The sequence below is a fragment of the Lineus longissimus genome, chromosome 10 (assembly GCF_910592395.1).
Source record: "Lineus longissimus chromosome 10, tnLinLong1.2, whole genome shotgun sequence".
NCBI classification, from domain to species: domain Eukaryota; kingdom Metazoa; phylum Nemertea; class Pilidiophora; order Heteronemertea; family Lineidae; genus Lineus; species Lineus longissimus.
In genome coordinates, this window is record NC_088317.1 from 14,948,260 (window position 1) to 14,968,172 (window position 19,913).

The 19,913-nt window shown below is 40.4% G+C and overlaps 1 protein-coding gene across 6 annotated transcripts in view; it reads right to left on the reverse strand.

Moving 5' to 3' along the window:
* Positions 1-3,573: 3,573 nt before the first annotated feature.
* The window catches only part of LOC135494941 (acetylcholinesterase-like), a 46,649-nt gene continuing 30,309 nt past the window's right edge, over positions 3,574-19,913 (reverse strand). For 5 of the 6 annotated variants that reach the window (XM_064783294.1, XM_064783298.1, XM_064783297.1 and 2 more), the window contains exons 2-4: positions 10,528-12,074; positions 9,097-9,290; positions 6,299-7,401 (exon numbers count right to left, since the gene is read on the reverse strand). In XM_064783294.1, the coding sequence (XP_064639364.1) occupies positions 7,241-7,401; positions 9,097-9,290; positions 10,528-12,059 (1,887 nt within the window). In that variant the 5' untranslated portion in view covers positions 12,060-12,074 and the 3' untranslated portion in view covers positions 6,299-7,240. Of the gene's footprint in view, positions 6,012-6,298; positions 7,402-9,096; positions 9,291-10,527; positions 12,075-19,913 lie in introns of those variants that run through there. The other variant, XM_064783300.1, reaches the window with a different exon arrangement.

A 19,913-nucleotide genomic window follows, 5' to 3' on the forward strand; every position in this document is an offset into this window, starting at 1 on the left:
GTATAACTTACCACATAAGAATGACCAATTTGAAGTGAATATTACTTTGTACGGTTAAAATTTATCTTAAAATCTCTTATTTAATAAGTCATATAGATTCATCCCACAGAATAATATTTAAACAATTTTCATCAACGTGTACATTTACGCATTTGTTAATTGAGATTTCTAACTTTTTCATTAATCCGTAAATATCATATTCTATTCCCAAACATACATATTATTGTTTGGATCAATTAAACCTACGAGTGCTGTAACGGGCGGGAATGTTGTTAAGGAAATTTAAGACGATAACTGTAAGATACAGGACATTAAACGATAACTTAGAGAAATTGCGCCAAACATAACACCAGGGGCGCCACCTACTAGAGGGACTATCAAACGTGTGCACAAACGTGTACAATTTACATAATGATAGTTCCTCCCCTGTCTACCAGGTGGCGCCTTTGGTATTTTAATGAGGGCACATTTTCCCCGGCATTGTATTATTTTATAATGTAAGAAAATGCTTCGTCATATCCGAGAAAAATATAGAACAATATAACTTTTTGTTTATAGAACCTTATGACAACAAAATCTATCAGAAATGACGTCATCATAGTCTGAATATATCCTCGAAATAAAAAAACACCAAATTCTTCTTTCGGATATCTCTAAATTGACAAAGCAGTAAATGAGATTTCATCAGTTTTGATTAACGAGTTGTATCGTTTTGCACCTTCGTCCATGTAGTAATTGAAAATTCAAACTCGAGTAAATTTGCAATTCATTTTACAACAGTTTTCTGTATCACACAAAAGCAAATACAAATCTTTAAAAAAAGTTGGTGACAAAACTTAATTGATTATACAGTCGTTCAAGATTAGAAACAATGTGTGCAATTTTTTTTAAATATCAAAATATACTAGATGCAACTGATTATGAAGTCTTCGCTGGCGATTTCTTAAGAATATTTTAGTAAAATAACAGAAGTTAATATAAAATGGATACTGAGTGCAAATTGTGAGGCCTGTACATATTTAGAAGTGATGAAGCCAAGATAAGCAGAACAACCATTGAACTATGATGACGTTATGATTTCACAAAAATTGTACAGCATTCGTGGGGTATGAACCATTGTAAACAATTTGTACGTGTCAACATTACTTGTGTTGGAAGTCAAAAATAAATTTTGCCATTTCTCAGAAAAGATGTGTTCATTTCTCATTACAGGAGCACGTGATGAACTACTTCTCCTGTGAAGTTGATTTGCCGCATATCCAAATTACGTTTTTGATAGATTGCGTGGTGGTCGCCGAAATCATCTATCAAAATTCCCACTTCATCATATTTTGTTGGAACTATATCATACCGACAATGCACTATGGTTAAAAGTGATGTATTTCGGCGACGAATCTCCGCGGGTAATTCGGTCATATTAGTGTCGCCCAACAACCAATGCGTTATTCTTGGTCTCCCGGAAATTCCCGTAAACTGCCGAAAACGGAAGATGACGTCAAAGAGAGATGATACAGGGTGTTCAGAAAAGTATTATGGAGGATAGGAATTGCGTCTAAAATGAAAAAATATGAGCACATGAATTGCCCTGGGATATTCAGAACTTGGTTTCTGCAGTCCAATATCATAAGAGACATTATATACACAAGTTATAAACACAATTAGCATTTGATGAATAGAAGATACCCATATTGTTGTTGTCTGTGTTATACTGAAAGGCACTCGCCACGATTTGAAAATTAATCAATCAGTATGCAGTACAGACTTCTACGCATCTCCAGAACTAGATTAATGATGTCTGCCAACGTTAGCCGCCACCACCCAAGTCCTGCAGCTCTAATAATCTTGAGGTAATCGCAAGTACGTGAAGATCCAATAGGTATGGCGATCACTCGATCGAATCTTTAAAATGTTTTGTCTCAAATCGCACCCGCTGAATGGCCATGTAAATCCCAGTTAAGGCATGAGAGCACAAAATGAAATTGTCAAATACATGTACATGTAGTACGTACATGTATTATATCAATTAACACGCGCAACCTACAACGCACTACACATATCAATCTTACATGTCAAAGTTCACTGTAAGTTTTGCTTACCGATTTCATGTCTCCATCGCCTAATCTTCATTATCCCGACACACTTCTTCCTGGAGATATTGTGGGCATGGCTCCAATATGACCGTAGGTGCATCACATTGTGGACTTATGACTCGAATATGTGCAACTTCTTGTTTTCATTTTGACCACCATACTGCTCCAAGACCATTGTGGACAAGCGTGCATTTGTTATCTTCCCGGAAAGAAGAGTTCGTTGACCCACTTCTTTCTTTATAAGGGTGGTCAATTCCAAGCGGCAAGGAAAGGAAAATGTCAATCCTCAATAAGGTGACATCATGCCCGCATTTGCCACAGTAGAACCCCCATAGCGGACACCTCTCTATTAAGAATACCCTCGCTATTAAGAACACGAGTTTTGGTCCCAAATTGGTCGTTTCCATTCAATTTGACTTCTAATCAGGACACCTCTTTACTAAAGACAGCACTGGACAATCCTGAGGGTGTCCTTGATAGAGAGATTCTACTGCGTGTGCACTTGCTATCATAAAGATAACATAGACCAACGGACTCCTACTACAACTGAACCATTGGCCACAGTGACGACATCATCTACCGAATTATCCATGCATATACATTCTTGTACAGCAAAGCCTTTAAGAATTTACACAAGACCTTGGGTGATATGAATAAAAATCAGCAAGTACTTTTACTTCGAATTTGTACAGAAAGGCCTAGTGTAAATGTACATGGAATTTTAGATAAAAAGCATTTGCTAGTCTTTATTCATATCACCCCATGTTGTAGCAATACCTCCCTTCCATATTATACATGTATTATCCAACTTGATCTCTCTATGGATAAGCAAAGATAGAACTTTTCAATAATAAGGTATCATAGGCATATCATTGCAGCACCAGTTTGATTCATAGGCAGAAGAATTCAATGGACCTTTCTTACATGAATGTGTTGGAGTTTGTCCGGAAACCATGTTGCTGGTTGAAGCCCAAAATAGGCCCAAAATGTGATACTGTGTTTGGTGAGGCTGCTCCTTGAAATAGGTGGTTCGATTTTGACAGATGATGCAGTCATCTTTGCTGTAACCTGCTGACAAATGCTTTATCAATTTGGTAATATCGCTGATGTACATGTTCGCGGCAAACCACCAGTCGACGAGCTTCCTATTGCCTTCAACTATTGCGAATTGAAATAACACGGTGGGTAAAGGCATTGGTTAACCATTGCAACACAATAGAAACAAGGCCGTCCCATTACGGTGTTGGAGGGGTAATCGGATAAAAATAACAAATGCAGGCATTACGCCCCTCAAAATGAAATAATATGTTGTATGTTTCTTTTGTGTCGTCATTTCCTCTCCACGTAAACACGTATTTCTCTTAGGCAAACCGATACCTTTAGCCACCGTGAATAACTAACTGAACGAAAGTACAGACGTATGCACGAACAAGGCAGTTAGAAATTTTGAAATAATATATTTTATACAAATACACATTTATTGACACATTTGACATGAAGTTTATTTCCATTGCACGATATTTAACAAGGAGAACGTTATGATAGTTCGAAATAAAAGGAATTGTTTATCATGGCGATAATCCTTTTTTATTTCACAACGACTGCAATAATTCTCTCAACGAGATGCTCCGGCTAATAAATTAGTGACGGCTTGACATCGTATTGAGGTACGGTTCCTTTAAGAAACTGTGTAATCCCTCAAAAGCTCATTGGTCAACCGTTGTTTGCACTCAATCGCATCAACACCTCCGGAGTCAATGTCAAAAATGAAGATCGCATTTTTTATTCGTGAAAAAAAGGCTGCTAGCGCATTATTTTCTCAGTGTAATTTTTTTCTTTCTCAAATTAGTCGATATGGCCACATTTTACAACATAAACACGTATATTCATTGATAATATACAATTTGTTTGACGGCACATTTATATGGTGAACCCATTGACATTCAAGAACATTGTTCACAATATAACTCAGTAAAAATGTACAAAATTATAAATGTCGTTTACCTGAACTATATATCACATACCGGTACATTTTCTGAAATTATTTCACATACATGTACAGGTACACTTATAGGTATACACACATTTTTACAGTCATTTTCACAACTGATACAACATCACGGGTATGGATATGGAACATGTTCATGCACACTGCCCCGGCTACTGTAGATCCCTGGATCGAATCCTACCCCAGGCGTCGCCTTTTTCAAACTATTCTCTCTGCTTGGTAAACTTTTTAGTAGTCCAGACGATGGCAATCCTGTTTGGGAAAAACAAATTCGCGGCCCGGTGTCCTATAAACAAAAAAAACACACTTTTCTCACTTGTATACTTTCCGTTGCCTGCAATATGATCCGACTACGTTGACATTGTATCAACAATTTACACAAATTTAACACATTATAAACATTATACATTATAACTCATGATTATTTACAAGCGTTAAGTATTTGGGGTTAACATTGATATACATTAAGTACATTGTCCACAGTTAAGAAAAAAATATAACATTATCCGTCGTAACAAATTCACTTAAAGAAGAGACAATATCACCATTGAATATTCATAGGTTGGAGGTTCCAGACCTATTGGTCAACTACCAGTTTAAGTCGCACCAGTTACTCCCAAGACTAACCCGTATATCATATCCGAATATCAGTTTCACAACCCAACGCAGTATTTGATGGCGGGCATTCGAAATAACTGGAAATGGCTTGGAAAATCAATGGTGGTCTTGTCTCAGGAGTACCACGCTAAATGTACGCATTATTACTATGCTCTGTTCCGTGTAGTCATTTCTCTGACTGTACAAAGAACTTTCATCAATCATAATCCCATGATATAGAAAAAAATCAATTTGCACCTAATCTTTTGAAGACACCAGCTTGACATTTCTCGGGAACGTCTTGATTCTCTCGGCCTGCAGTAGTGTGTTCACCTACGACGCCACGACTTCGTTTTAACGCGGTCGATGGAGGGTGATCGCCCCAAGGCCATACCGTGAAAGCTCCACAGCCTTCTCTGATGCTGATGACTGACGAAAGCAAGTCTGACTGAGAAGCAACCCAACCCGGACGCTTGGTTTACTTTTTACGGTGTTGCACAGAAATATCTTACAAGCACGACATTAAGTTGATTTTGTCCCTGGACTATACATGACGATGTGAAGGAAGGGAGTTACGTACTCTATCTACATGTAGATGATAAGATTTAGTGTCAACTACGGATCATAGCGGGTCTCAAAAAGGAAAATTAATGTAAGATAAACCAACTAATATATCTAACAAAACTTACATATTCATACATGTACTGGCATATGTTATGTATTAGTGATTTGAATTATATATTCAACAACGGTTTTCTTCATAAAAGAAAACCATAGAAAAGGGATTCTGCCATCTAGATGGTCCAGAGTAAGGTGTCGATGAAATGCTGGTCCCTGAACTCAGTGACTTCAATCTGGCTGGTCCAGAGTGAGGTGTAGATGTTATGCTGGTCCCTATACTCAGTGACTTCAATCTGGCTAATCCAGAGAGATGTGTTCCTGAGCTCAGTGACTTCAATTTGGCTGGTCAAGAGTGAGGTGTTGACGTTACGCTGGTCTCTGAGCTCAGTGATTTCAATTTGGCTGGTCCAGGGTGAGGGGTTGACGTTACGCTGGTCCCTGAGCTCAGTGACTTCAATCTGGCTGGTCCAGAGTGAGGTGTTGACGTTACGCTGGTCTCTGAGCTCAGTGATTTCAATTTGGCTGGTCCAGGGTGAGGTGTTGACGTTATGCTGATCCCTGAGCTAAGTGGCTTCACCTCCATATCAAAATAAGACACGCAAGAATAAGAACCTTCATTGGGCGCGCTGTGTCACTGACAGAAGGTGCCTTGCTGCTACTTTTCTCACATGTGGATGGTGTGACGATCCGTTTATCTGCAATTAGATGAGTACAGGAAATTAAGGTTTCTTTTAAAATGTTGATAATGGTAATTACAAATGTAACCTGCATCACGACTTTAACTTTTATATTGCAACACGGGGTAGTCTTTTGCATTATCTTTCCCATTTTGACGTTTCCTCCCAGGTTGAAATTTGGCAAAAATTAAATGGTCTTTTGGTTTTGGAAGTCACGAAGGATGTACAACATCATCATGTCTGTGTCATCTAGTCTTATGGTGATGACAAATACGAAATCATACCAATTACTGTACCACCATATATTTTGGAAATGATAAGTAAAGACACGGTTGGTAGATTTTTTTATTCGACCAAAACATTCCTATCCATACATATTTAATACAGGGTCATATTATTTACTTTTATTTTCTGAAGACAGGTCATATAAACATCCGCCTGCGATTACATTTTACGTTCTTAAATACAGTAAAATTGCACAGAGGTCAAATGCCAAATACTTCGTCAGTTTTCCATTGTCAGTGCCGCCATCTAACGTTCAGCCCTGCATCACGATCCATAGCAAAGATCATTAAAGCAAAGGCTTCCTATCCGATCAAAGAGGATTTCGTTTATTCTACTTCGTTTCTAAGTCGCTATTTTTATTAAGTTCTTATTGACAATATGTCACACTTCAAAGATGGAAATTCTCCTTTGAAAGATAAGATGAAAGATTCTGCTGCAGTTTTTCATGTGCCTGGCTTCAAAGAAGTCTTTAGCTGACTTTTAACTCGGAGAGAAAATTAAATTCTAGCATGTCTGAGGAGCCGAGTATCAATTTCTATCGCACAGTGAAAAACATCAAAAGTCGCACTTGATATACGACCGATTTGCTCTTATACTGTATCATACGCAATGTTTTCAATGAAATTTATGTTTTCCAGACATCTCAGCTTGATTTGAAAGCATTTGTCAGTGTACTGATGGTCTGTTGTGTTAGACCTTACGTGGCCTACATTTACATAGTACGAAGTATCAGCGTTTCTCCTTGTTGGAAGTATTGGAACGGCGAACAGGACCTTAAACGCAATCAAATAATGGACGAGGTAGGAGTGTTTCCATAGCCAATTTGAAAACATCATTTAATACGTAAATAACATCGGCTGCCCAAAAAAAATACATGACGTGACCATAAGAACATCAAGTGACGCATTTCTGCTATCCTCCTTGCGTTTGACTGTGGCTTCAGTCGTTTCACACTGCAGCAATTATCCGTCTCCACTTGTCGACTGTGTACTGTTGCAAGGGTCGCTCATTTTATTCTTTGTTTTTAAGAATTTGTCGTATTGGTTCTTCCATTCTACGATGTATCTGGTGCTCCATTGGTTAAACTGCAGCTTCCATTCCGTTTCGACGTCCGAGATGCGAGCTGAAAAGAAGAACAAAGGTAACTGCTTAGTACCCGCTTATAGGCCCAGTAGCGTTGTGCGATCTTAGGGCCATAGGCAAATGACTTATGCCAGTTTGCAAGCCATATCACAGCTAAGTGTCAATCGAAACGTCGTTAACCAAGTTGTCAACTCATGAGAAAAAAACCGCATATTATCTGAACAAAGACTGTTGTACCCAGTGCGTAACCACGCGTTTGGAACATAATTCTAATAATGATGCGAGTGCAAAAAGCTCGCAATATGCCATTTTTGTGAAAATTAATTTGTAACAAATGCGTATTACATGTATATGACAACTACATCCTTCAACAGGTCTGACGGAAATACAATCAAAATTATATATAACCAGCAAAATTTATTAGGGATTTATTGGCGAATTGCCGAAAAGAAAAATCGAAACGCAAATCACAACATGCAAATATAATTACCTTTCTTGGTGGCGTGCTGTTAGTTTATCATCATTCGCAGGACGGGGAAAATACACATACCAAAAACAAATATTGTCGCAAAATTGATTTGGCTACCGATACACAATACAGCTGGTGTTCTATCTACTTTCGACTCAAGCTGGAACCACATCAACGATATACGGTCAAGCACAAGCGGGGGCTTGTTAATCTGTCTCAATAATGAATAATTAGAAAGTTGAAAACTGAGTCAGCGGAAATCCAATATGGGCCGAACTGAAAATATTGATGGTGTAATCGGTTCGAATTAAACTGGTTTTGACGAAAATGCAAACCTTATAGTTCTAAAAATCAATCGGGGGACACGTGTCATCTGGAAAGTAGATATTGGTGTGAAATTTATCTGTCTGTTCTTGCGGCATGGACGTTTTCAGCTATTAGCATTTTAAATTATGTTTATGTATCACCAATAAAACGCTCTGCTACCTTCCATCATGCCCATGCTTAATCAAGCATCCCTTAAGGAACTAACATCTCAATGCCATGGACTATCCCCACATTAACATTTCAGGCTTTCGGTTCTAATTTGACGTTCGATTTCCACAGGCATTTGTACTTGAGCCAATAGATCAACTGAATCATCTGTCCGCACTGGAGAGAGTGCAAATCTTGGCGTAAAATGCTAATCTGGGGGAAGGTCTTGACAGGATTGAGTGGCAGAATTGTTGGGTTTAACATCCTGCCATAGCTATTGTTGCAGCGCATGTTGACAACATAGACTCACAAACAAGAAGCTTCTCCTTCACTCTCAGAAATAAAGGTTTTAAGTTCTACTAGAAGAGCCCACACAATATGCACCCCAGATTTTACAAATCTCTAAAACCATAATGGTTTTTTCAAAACCCCAAAAACCTTCATTACTCAGAGTGATGAAGCATTCTTCCCACCACACAAGATGCAACAATCGCAGTCACAAAAGAGCAATTTGCAGTCGTATGGATGCAACATTCCCAATGAGACGAAAACTATTCTTGGTCCAAGCATGCTCTGTGAACTCTACAAGAGACAGTCCGGTGGCAAGCGCGCACAGCTCTCTAATTTGGCAAATTTCACTCGAAGAGGATCCATAGTAGTAAGTATCATAATGGGGTGGGGGGGGGGGGGGGCAGTTCAAGATTCACTCTTAGAGCTTTTTGTCGAGACAGCATGAGCCGCGCCCGCCGCGACGAACACTTTTGTGCATTTGAGAATGTCGAAAACTCTTACCTGTGGCAGTTACAAGTTGAGGTAGATACTCCTGCCAAAATGCACATTCCTGGGCTCGTGGACCATACCCCACAGCCTTTGACTTGTCCGGCTCGTTCATGAGTTTGGTATTCAATTCTAAGTATTCTCTCCCCTCGTACGTGTGTAGAGGCCATTCGTTCAAACTTGGCAGACCTGGCGATCTGTTTGGGTCACTAGAAATAGCAGATGTTTGATTGGTTTATTGATTGTGAAAATTCAGTGGTAGTCTTTCGCGTGTTTTTTTTTCAAAACAGCAATTGGCGAGAAAGGAACACCGTATGCTTGACAATGTTTTGCTTAACAATAAGTTGTCAATTCAAACTGACACTTTTGCTGACAAATTCGATGGAATTATCCGCTCACCAAAGCATGCAAAGGCCCTCAATTCAAATTGACACGTTTGTTGACAAATTTAGTAACATATCGTGTCAGAACCTGTTTTCTTGCAATAAATCAGCCCTGTTAAATGAACAGCGATAATCTCACTTAGCCACTGATAAAAACAACCAACAATCTTCGCCGAAGGTGAGATACTAGTATCATATATCGTGATTCACCGTGCGTGATTGGTTACCTAGACGACAGATTGTTTGTTGCCGGTATTTATGGCACGTGAGTGCGATGTAGGCCCTAATGAATTGGCCCGGGGAAATTCGAGGTGCGTCCGTGATGCGCGGAAGGAAGGATTCAAAGGCAGTGGAAAGGCTGATTGCAAGGGGAAGAGGCCGTGGTCTCGTATTTCACGCGTCTTTGACAGATTGTCGCTAAAAGCGGATGATTCTAATCACTAGTAATCCTTAAGGAAATGGGAATGAAAAAGGAAATGATTGGAAATATGATACACTCGGTGCATCCTTCGTTTTCCTTTTGACGAAACAGTAGGCGTCAGAGCGTGGGATGAAATGACTGTTTGATATAAGTCTCTATAGCGTACTTTTCAGCTCTGTGCGAGTCGTTCAAATGTGCTTTGAAACACAATACCTATTGCTACACATGTAGGTCTGTACATTCTGGTTGAAGATCACCTCGCTAGGGAGTATCACAGTATGTCCGAGCTTTTACAAATCGACGGCCTACTTTTTTCTTTTTGGACATCGAGTGAATTCACAGCTTACAGACCAGCGTGTTCTCCTTCTGCTTTTTGCAGAGGGAATAGTTCAGACTTGCTACACGTACCATTTCTTTCAGACAATGCATCATAAGCCTTCACTTTGCTGTACATTGTTATATATAGCAGGAACATCGATGCCTGTGTTACTGGACAATGTAGTACCGCTCATCAGCTACATGTAGTTTTCAAATATTCAAATTGAACAGATAAGTGCATTTCTCAGTAAGTCATTGCAGAAGTGCAAAGCAAAAGTATCTGATCGGACGGAATTCAGGTTTCGAAACTCGGCCTCTACTTACCCAGTTTTTGCAAAGTTGACCCAATACTGCATCATTTTCTTACTAAGCTGCTTCTCCGCGTGTTTGTATCCGTATCCAGGCCGCAGCGGCTCCCCGAACACATAGTTTATCTCGTCAGCGTGCATAACTCCTAACCAAATTGGCCACGGACTTTTGGAAGAACGATGCGTAAAATAATAATAGTATACACTCTGTCCCGCTTTCGCGTACATTTCCGCGTATTTGTTGACCCCGCAAACAAGATGGAGGTCCCCTACTGCATCGTCCAGATTTTCTCTGTTGGCTTTGTAGTCATTTATGCTTAACCAATTTGTGTACTGGAAGGTTATGGCGTTGATACCGAATGAGTTCAACTCCTGCGGATATTGAGGGTAATAGTAAAATAGGCGCTCAATGCTGAGTTTGAACTGAGCGTAAGTAATATCACCTGGGCGCTCTCTTGAAAACAACTCACTCAAATAGTAAAGTAAAAAATACACTCCTTCGTCCTTATTGCTCCCAACGAGAATCGGAGTCTTTTTGAAGTTGCCCCTCTCCAGTGACTGGATGGGGGTCTCTATAAAAAAGGACCCGTCTATTACTGGAACGAAGGGGAACTGCATGATGCCCAGTACGGCGGAAAATTCTTTTTCTGGGAACATTTCTGCAGGCATTCGCCTGAAGCACTCTGCCATTCTATTCCAATCATTCTGAGGACATGACACAGCTTTCGCCACCTCCCTTGCCCTGCTCCGAGCTTCCTCCAGCGAGTATGTTGCCCAGTAGGCATTCGCGGTACCACTTTGCATGATAGCTCGTGCAAATTTCCCCCGACTCAGCGGCGAGAACGTGTGCATGCTAACACTAGAGGCGCCAGCACTCTCGCCGAACAGGGTAACATTATTAGCATCACCACCAAAGAACTCGATGTTGTTTTGTATCCACTCCAGAGACAGTAACTGGTCGAAAAGGCCGGCGTTCCCCGGGATCTCCGGGGTCCCCAGGGCCAGGAAACCTAACATTCCGACACGATATTGCATGGACACCACAATCACTTCGTTTTCCGCCGCTAGAATTTTCGCGTCGTAAACATCCAAAGTTGACGTCCCCGAAGAAAATCCACCGCCGTAAATCCACACGAGGACTGCCGCGTCTCGTAGCTCCGTACTAGTCCTAGGCACCCACACATTCAAGTACAAGCAGTCCTCAGACACATTCGTATTAGGATTCCACATTTGTGACCCTGAGAAGTTACCAAATGCGGCATCGTAGCCTTGTATGCAAGTGTTGGGTAATTTTGTTGCGTTGAAAGTGCCATGCCACGGATCGTTAGGGAGTGGATGCTTGAACCGCAGCCCACCAAGCGGAGGCTGCGCGAAAGGAATCCCCAGGTACGCGTCGACGGTTTTGCCGAGGACGTTGTAGGACACTCCGCGGACTCTGCCCTTCTCCGTCGTGGCGGTCGGGTCCTTGGTCCATATTGTTTGCAGGATGCATAACAGGATGATGCCGAGAGTTTCTAGTTTGACTAAATATTCCTCTAAACCTGACATGACGTATCATCAGCCCTGGAAATATAAAGGTTGGAGATCTAAGTTGACTAATATAGGGTTTATTTCATGGAATTGTCATGGCGTCGTAGCTGAAACAAGCCTTCCCTTCAATTTCAAGGAAAAGGTACAGATTGGATTATTCCTGGAACATGGTATCTGTCCGAATACGGAATACAGATTGCGGTCTTCAACGAATACTGCAGAAACTGCCAAGCTATTGTGTGTTCGCGGAAATACCGAAAAACCTGACACAGCCCTGACCTATTTTCCTGACCCACAATCCAATACGAACAGCGTATCCCTAAAAGAGAATGAGGAATTGTACCACCTCCAAAAGCCCTAACCGAATCAGCGTTTGAATGGTCGCAAACAGCGTTAGAATGGTCCCAGACAGCGTTAGAATGATTCCAGACAGGGTTATAATTGTCCCAAACAAACGAAACGCGGCCGGCCTCCTGAAGCCTTGAGCTAAAGTTGTGCTGCCAATGCAAATGACATTTACCATCAATCTTTATAATTAACACCTAATAGAAATAATTGGTATATAAAGAAGGAAGGATACTTAGCCACGCCAATATCATCCCCTGTCTCCGGTTTATTAATGAATTGGGAAAGATTGGCAAATTATGAATAAAACTCGATCAATTATATGGAATAACTATAATAGCCTGCTGAAGCTGTCAGCTCCGTAGAATGGTGAGGACTGATTGATTGCCTCTATTCTCTCTTGTCGCTGTATGGAACAGTATGGAGAGGTTTATAGAGAGAGCAGACTGACAATCTAAGACCGTTTCGTTACCTACCACGAAATCGACACAAAAGCCAACATGGCCAAAGCCAAAAGATGGCGTCGAGATGTGTCGTCAACCAATTATCTATCCAGTTTGAACATTTTTGAAAGGCATTGAAGGCCAATATGCATAATATCGTCCGTTTCTTAAATATTAAGAAGCTATATTTGATCGGTGAAACCTGAGTACGTTGCTAATGACGCAAACTACACCCTCATGATGGATCGTCGTGATAAGTTAGGTGATCCTCGGTTGGAGCGCGGTTGCACATATAGTAGGGAGTGTTCGCAAACGGAAACGTCAACGTAACCGCGTAACCCATTGTTCGAAATCGTTATCACGAGGTCGAATAATGAGATAGGCGTTCACGTTGACGTTTCGAAAGGATTTGCGAAAGCTTAATTGAGGAAGAATGTCTCACTTTTGATCAAAAGGTCGTGGATCCGAGGCTCACCAAGTGCCACCTTTCTCTTGAAATAGACAAGTGTAGCACACTCTGGGCGCTCCCTGGTTTTTACAGAAAGGTCCAACTGGATAAGCCTGTTGTTATTTACAGTTGTTTTATTCATTCTTCTTAATATTGGTCGAGTTAGTAGTAATTGCATTTCAAACACTTCAACGCCAGCAATAGATGTGAAGACGATTTGAAAATCTGTTTCGATCCATTTTTTGTGCTTCACCCTGAAAACCAGCAATGCCCGCCGTGGTTATGCAAAGGATTTAGCTTATGCCTCTGCAAGTAATGAAGACAAACAGAGTCGTCACCCTCTCTGTCCCTGAGAAGCCAATATTAAACGATGTAGCCCCAAGCAGGTAATGTTAACTTCAGCAAAAAGCGGCATTGTAACATGATCTCTCTTTCCTGAGGAAAAGAAACCCATCGCGTTATGATTGATCGCGACTGTCTAGGACGGGTTTGTGGAACGACGGTGAGGCATTGGTTCAGATGAACGAGTCCAATGAGAGTTTGCCGCGATGCCCGCATCACGACTGTTAGTGCTTGAATTCTATCTACGCGTCGTCTAGGGAAAAGCCCTGACCATATACAAGCCGTACTATACACAGAAGCTGATCAACAGGTGACGTAAGCTGAATATGGTATAGGCTGTGCATTCAATCTGTAGAGTTGTAAAAAATAATTTTGTAAGAAAACACTTAGGGACCAGCCAAAAACGTTACACGCGTGTGAATGGAATCCAAGTTGGTGTAGTCTGCATGGTAAACAAGGCTCTCCCATTACAGTGTTGGAGGGGTACACTCTTATAAAAATAATAAATGAGAGTTTTACGCCCTTCAAAATGAACTAATCTTTTGTCTGTTTATTTTGTGTCGTCATTTCCTCTCAAGGTAAGCACGTATTTCTAGGAGGCAAGCCGATATCTTTACTGACCGTGATCTGGGCAAAAAATTATAACATCGAACTGAATAGCGTTACGTTATCTAAAGTGCAAGCCTATCACTGAATAATTATTTCAGAGTAGGGCTGGATGTTAATTCAGTGTAGAGGACTTTATTTGGCTCCTGCCGTAGCAGTTTTAAAGGTCCCCCTGTCCTTCGCTATTTCATGTTGGAGGATAAAGGTATATTTCTATAGAGACTAATAACCCTCAATTCTGTAGTGATTAAAAGGGCACAGTAAAAACTCACTCACCCGGGAACACTCTATCCTAGGACATTCAAAACTGTTACACCAGTTCTCATGCAATTAAGCTTTTGCTTTCTCCTATTAATTACAACCAATTCCTTCAAAACATTCTGCTGAATTGTGTTGTGTGTTTTTTTAAAGAAATCAAGCATTTCTAGTGAACTCTTGTTCTCCTGTAAAACACAAAACGATGGCAGGCTAAGAGTTCAAATAATGTTGCAAAATCATAAATAGGCATACAAAAATCGAAATCTGCTCAGGATATTATTCGTTATTTTATCCCGATCTCACCAAAGCAATTACCCCACAAGGTAACTCAGAATTTCCAAAAATGTTTCTCAATGATTAACTAGCGTGTAACAAATCTAATGTACAGGGTACAGTTGATCGTACAGGCGAGTATAGTAGGTTTTCTTTTGACTGCTTCGTTGCTTGCTATGCGTTATTGAGTTTGACACCTGTAAGCCATAAATATTAGCAATACCATCACTTTATTGAAGGAGGCTAATAGTTTGTTTTCCCTCCAAGCAGCAGCTGAAATGCCAGAAGGAATATGCTACAATGTACCAACAATAACTAGGTATCAGCTGATACGCAGCAGAGAAAGATTATTGATGAAGTATCATACCTGAATCGAAAACCTCAAGACCTGCTGCGAGCCGAATCAAACATTACAGCATCAACTCTGAGAACCACAAACATCCCACAATCAACAAAAACATCACACAATCAACACAAACATCACACAATCAACAAAAACTTCACACAATCAACACAATCAACACAATCAACACAAACATCACATAATCAGCACAAACATCACATAATCAATACAAACAGCACATAATCAATACAAACATCACACAATCAATACAAACATCACACAATCAACACAATCAACAAAAACATCACAATCAACACAATCAACACAAACATCACATAATCAACACAAACATCACATAATCAACACAAACATCACATAATCAACACAAACATCACATAATCAACACAAACATCACATAATCAACACAAACATCACACAAACAAACGTCACAAGGCATAATTATGCACCACAGGGTGCTACTGAAACACAACAAGACCAGAATAATGTAAACGCTCAACAAACTGAATACAACATCTCAGTGCTCGAATCAAATCTCAAAGATATGAATAAAACATTAAAAGACCCTAATCAAACATCACATACATTACATGAATCAAACACCACAAGAGCAAAATCAAATACGAAAAAATAAACATTAAAAGAACCGAGAATTCAACGTCCCAAGACCTGATCCAAACATGAGAAGAGCAAAATCAATCGTCTACAGAACCGATTCTTACATAAACATCACAAAACTCGAATCAAACCTCACAAGACCAGAAACGAACATCACATATCACAGGATCCGAATCAAACATCACAGGACATGCATCAAACATCGCATGACATTGATTTAGCAGCACAAGACCCGAATGACATTTTGTTTATGCGTCGTGGGACATCGCGTGATGACGTCATCGGACCAGTTTTGCGGGTCGACCGGAGCGTGCGCAATTGCACATCAGACCAGAATACCAGTGTTTTTTTACAGAACAGTATCGAAGATTTAGAAATGTGCATAGCCAGATGACAGCTGTACGAGCCAACCTCACACATTTCATTATTAAACGACGAACGCTTTGTTTAACACTAACAATAATATCGTGATAATCACCCCACCACAACTAATGATTATCAGAAAGATGCGGAAATTGTATTTTCCAAGCAGCAGATTTGAATCGCGCATGACTTGGTGTAGTTTCGCACGATTCGATTGTTATGATGCGGACCTGAAGATACATGTATGACATTGTTTGGTGAGGAGTCTGAACTCGATTTGCTTGCAGCGGGGCGGGGGGGGGGGGGTCCTCCTGGTGACCTTAGATTTTCTTGAGATTGAATTTTCCTCTATCTTCAACATATAGTCGACTTCAGAAGTAAAATGTCATTATCTTTTTGGGCCGCTGTATCAGTGAAAACTACTGGGCCAATTCCTTCAAAGTTTGCCAGAATGCGACTCTGCGCAAGTATTTTTAACTGTGTTCGGCGCATCCTCTATTGAATCATTAAATGATTGACGAGTTCAGATAGATACAAGAAAAAAAACTCTTTCGAGTTGACTTAAAACATCTTATGTAAAGACGAAAGTTAAGTTTAGCATGACTTGCTGTAGTTGATCAGTCGGGTTTTGCTGTGAAAGGGAGTTTTTCGCAAATCCCCCGAAACGCCTATCCCATTGTTCGACTTAGGAGGTCGAGATAGGCGTTGGCATTTCGGGGTATCTGCGAAAAGTCCCTCACATTAGGGAAAATTTGCAAAGCCCCCTGATACGCCGACGCGAACGCCTACCCCATTGTTTGACATTGAAATCATGAGTTCGAACAATTAATGGGATACGCACGTTGGTGTCGGTGTTTCGGCGGCTTTAATTGCGAAAAAAACTAATATTGGGTGTCCCGATGTGTAGTCATGTACGTTTTACCGCAAATTAGAATATTGTACCCGGGATCACAAGATGCATATTCTTGGGTAATTTGGTTATCTGGTCGATTCTGTAAAACAACAAACAACGCTAATCCTAACAACATAATGTGTTGCTTAGCCAAACCTCTTTGATTACCCCGGCAATAAAATAGCTTTTATTGGGCTACGCTAATTTGAAACTCTCGCTGTTTACGATCGTTCACTGAATACTCTATTCCAGTGACAGTATTAGCGCAATATAGATGCAGAGAATGAATAGTGTTGCTCAATTATGTCGAATATGATTCTACACCGCCGACAGAATGATTTATAAGCTTGCGTTCATTAGGCGAAGGCCGGGTGACTCTCCCCGAACGCAGCCGGTCGATTTTTGGTATCAGATGAAAGGCGGACGGTGAGATTGTTCTGTCTGCCGCCCCGGTGTAGAAGTTTGGAATGTCAAAAGGATAGAAGGTTTGGGGAACAAAGGATTTTATTATACGATAATATGAAGATTTCAGTTAATAATAATAATGATAAAAGAATTTATATAGCGCCGCTTTAAATCAATTTGTCAGCGGCGCTTTACAATCATATAACACCAATTTGCCTATAATAAAACATTGACAATCTTAAAAAATTAGTAATCTAAAGGTGGTAGAAAAGTCCCATTGAAAATATTGTTTCAAAAGATAAGTTTAATACATTTTTTAAAAGCTGCCATAGTATTGCACGATATCATATTTGCTACCAACAGTGTTCATGGAGTATAAATAGCCAATTATAATACATGCAATATATGGCACCCCAAGAGGCCTCTTCAAAATGGCACCTGATACCGGTATTCACGAGGACAACATGTAAGCTTATAAGATCGTAAATACGCACGTTGCGTAAATATGCACGAGATATGAAACTCAGCCATTGTGTAGACAAATACACAAATCTCACCAATACCAAGCTTTCAGCAGATTCGTATGTAAACTAACGATTACGGCATTGTGTATAACTGCATTTCTATTTTCCTGCAGCACCACTAATTACGAACGGCGTACCCCTTTCAAGGCTTAAAATCACAGAATTCATGGAATTCTCTTCATCGGAAAATGAAATAGCGTCATCATTTTGGCAATTACTAAGTACGTGTACATGTACGTCGAACGTGCTTTATACGTAGATCATGCACTTAAAGAAGTACAGAGATATGCACGGATATATACCAGGGTGATTCTTTTTAAGCATCACAGTTTGACAGTCACCACCTCTTCCTCCCCTGGCACCATTTCATGATCATTTCTCATGTTTCAAGTTCTATTCTTGCCAACCTTCCTTTTATCACAACAATGATAGTAATGTGGGTGATGTTTTTATTTTCCGTCTTACGCCAAGCATAACCAATAAAAGAAAAGCTTTGGGCTCGTGTCATATGTATATTAGATGAAAGGTAAAGCCGTGTTTCAACTTCTTACACACCCACAACCATTATCACTATATCGGGATATCATTCACTAAGCAAGGGCATTGACGTGTAATCTCCTACCACGTCAGGTTCGTTGCTATTTTGGTAAGGATGTGGAACTTTAGGCAGCAGTCAGTGTATATACCCTGTACCCCATGATCAGGTCATCAACACCTGGCTTTTTTTCTAGAGCAAGGATTCGACACTAAGTCACCAATGACTATAATCACACAAATCGCCAGGGGCCACACTTTCCCCAACTTTTTCACTGGAGGGTTAAGTGTTTTTCGGCCAACACAAATATGCAGCCCGTACAGGTTTTTAGCAAGGCCGGTGTAGAAGTTTAAAATGTCCTAGGATAAAATGTCCGGGAACAAAGGATTCTATTATGCGCTTCAATCTCTGAGCTATTGACGGTCAGGGTCTCTATAGAACCATATTGCAGAATACAATAGGGCCGGACACTTTTTCCAGGGGGGACACTTTTTACTTTTACATCGGGTCTATTTGGCAAGCCGCTCGCCGAACAGGCATCTTTTTTTGTCCTGTTTGGAGAGCCGCTTGCCAAACAACACTAAAAAGCCACCCTGTTCGGCCAGCCGGGCTTGCCAAACAGGGCAAAAATACTACCCTCTTTGGCGAGCCGGAGAGGTTACAACATGTTGGCCAATCAGAGAGCAGTGACGTCATATTCGAATTTATATGCGCATATTTAACAATGGCCGACTTCCCGCTCTCGATTCAATTTCTGTTACTAAACTCGGGTTTTGGTCAATAATCCATGAAGAAGCATGTACATGTACATGACTGTATGGATTTACAAAAAAAGTCATAAACGTGATTTAACTGATAAGCATGTTAAATGCATTAGTGTGCATTTCTAAAGGCGTTTCACTGTAACTCCAGTGTTGCTGACCGTGTTGCTACGAATGATAATGAGCTCCTGGATGGTTGAATATGCATGAGTTCGGCTCTCCATCCAGGGCAGAAAAAAGGCGCTGTTTGGTGAGCCGGGCTGGCCAAATAGTCACTTCCTTTTAGCAAATGAAAAATCTTTAGTGGTTTCTACGAATATCAAAAACCATAATGAGTTTTTTTACCGAAAAACATCTACAGGGTGTTGGCTGATCGACACTATTTAAAGCTTTTTGATAATCTCAAGAACCTTTATTTCTAAGAGTGTATAGCCCGTCAGGTAAACCGAGACAATACTATTCTTTCAGTATCGCATTTTCAAGTCCTGGTAGAATAGATTCAATGGAGCTGGGCATCACGCAGATGTATTATCCAGTTGTTATTAACGCGGGTGAACATACCCGAGGGGCATTCGTAATGTTATTCTGGTGCATTCGAGTATCTATATTGAATATGACTAAGATTACTTTGTCATTAGAGAAGGTTGTGGCTTTTTGGTCTGTGTTTGTGAGGGAGAATGCGCATTATTGTGGCCAGT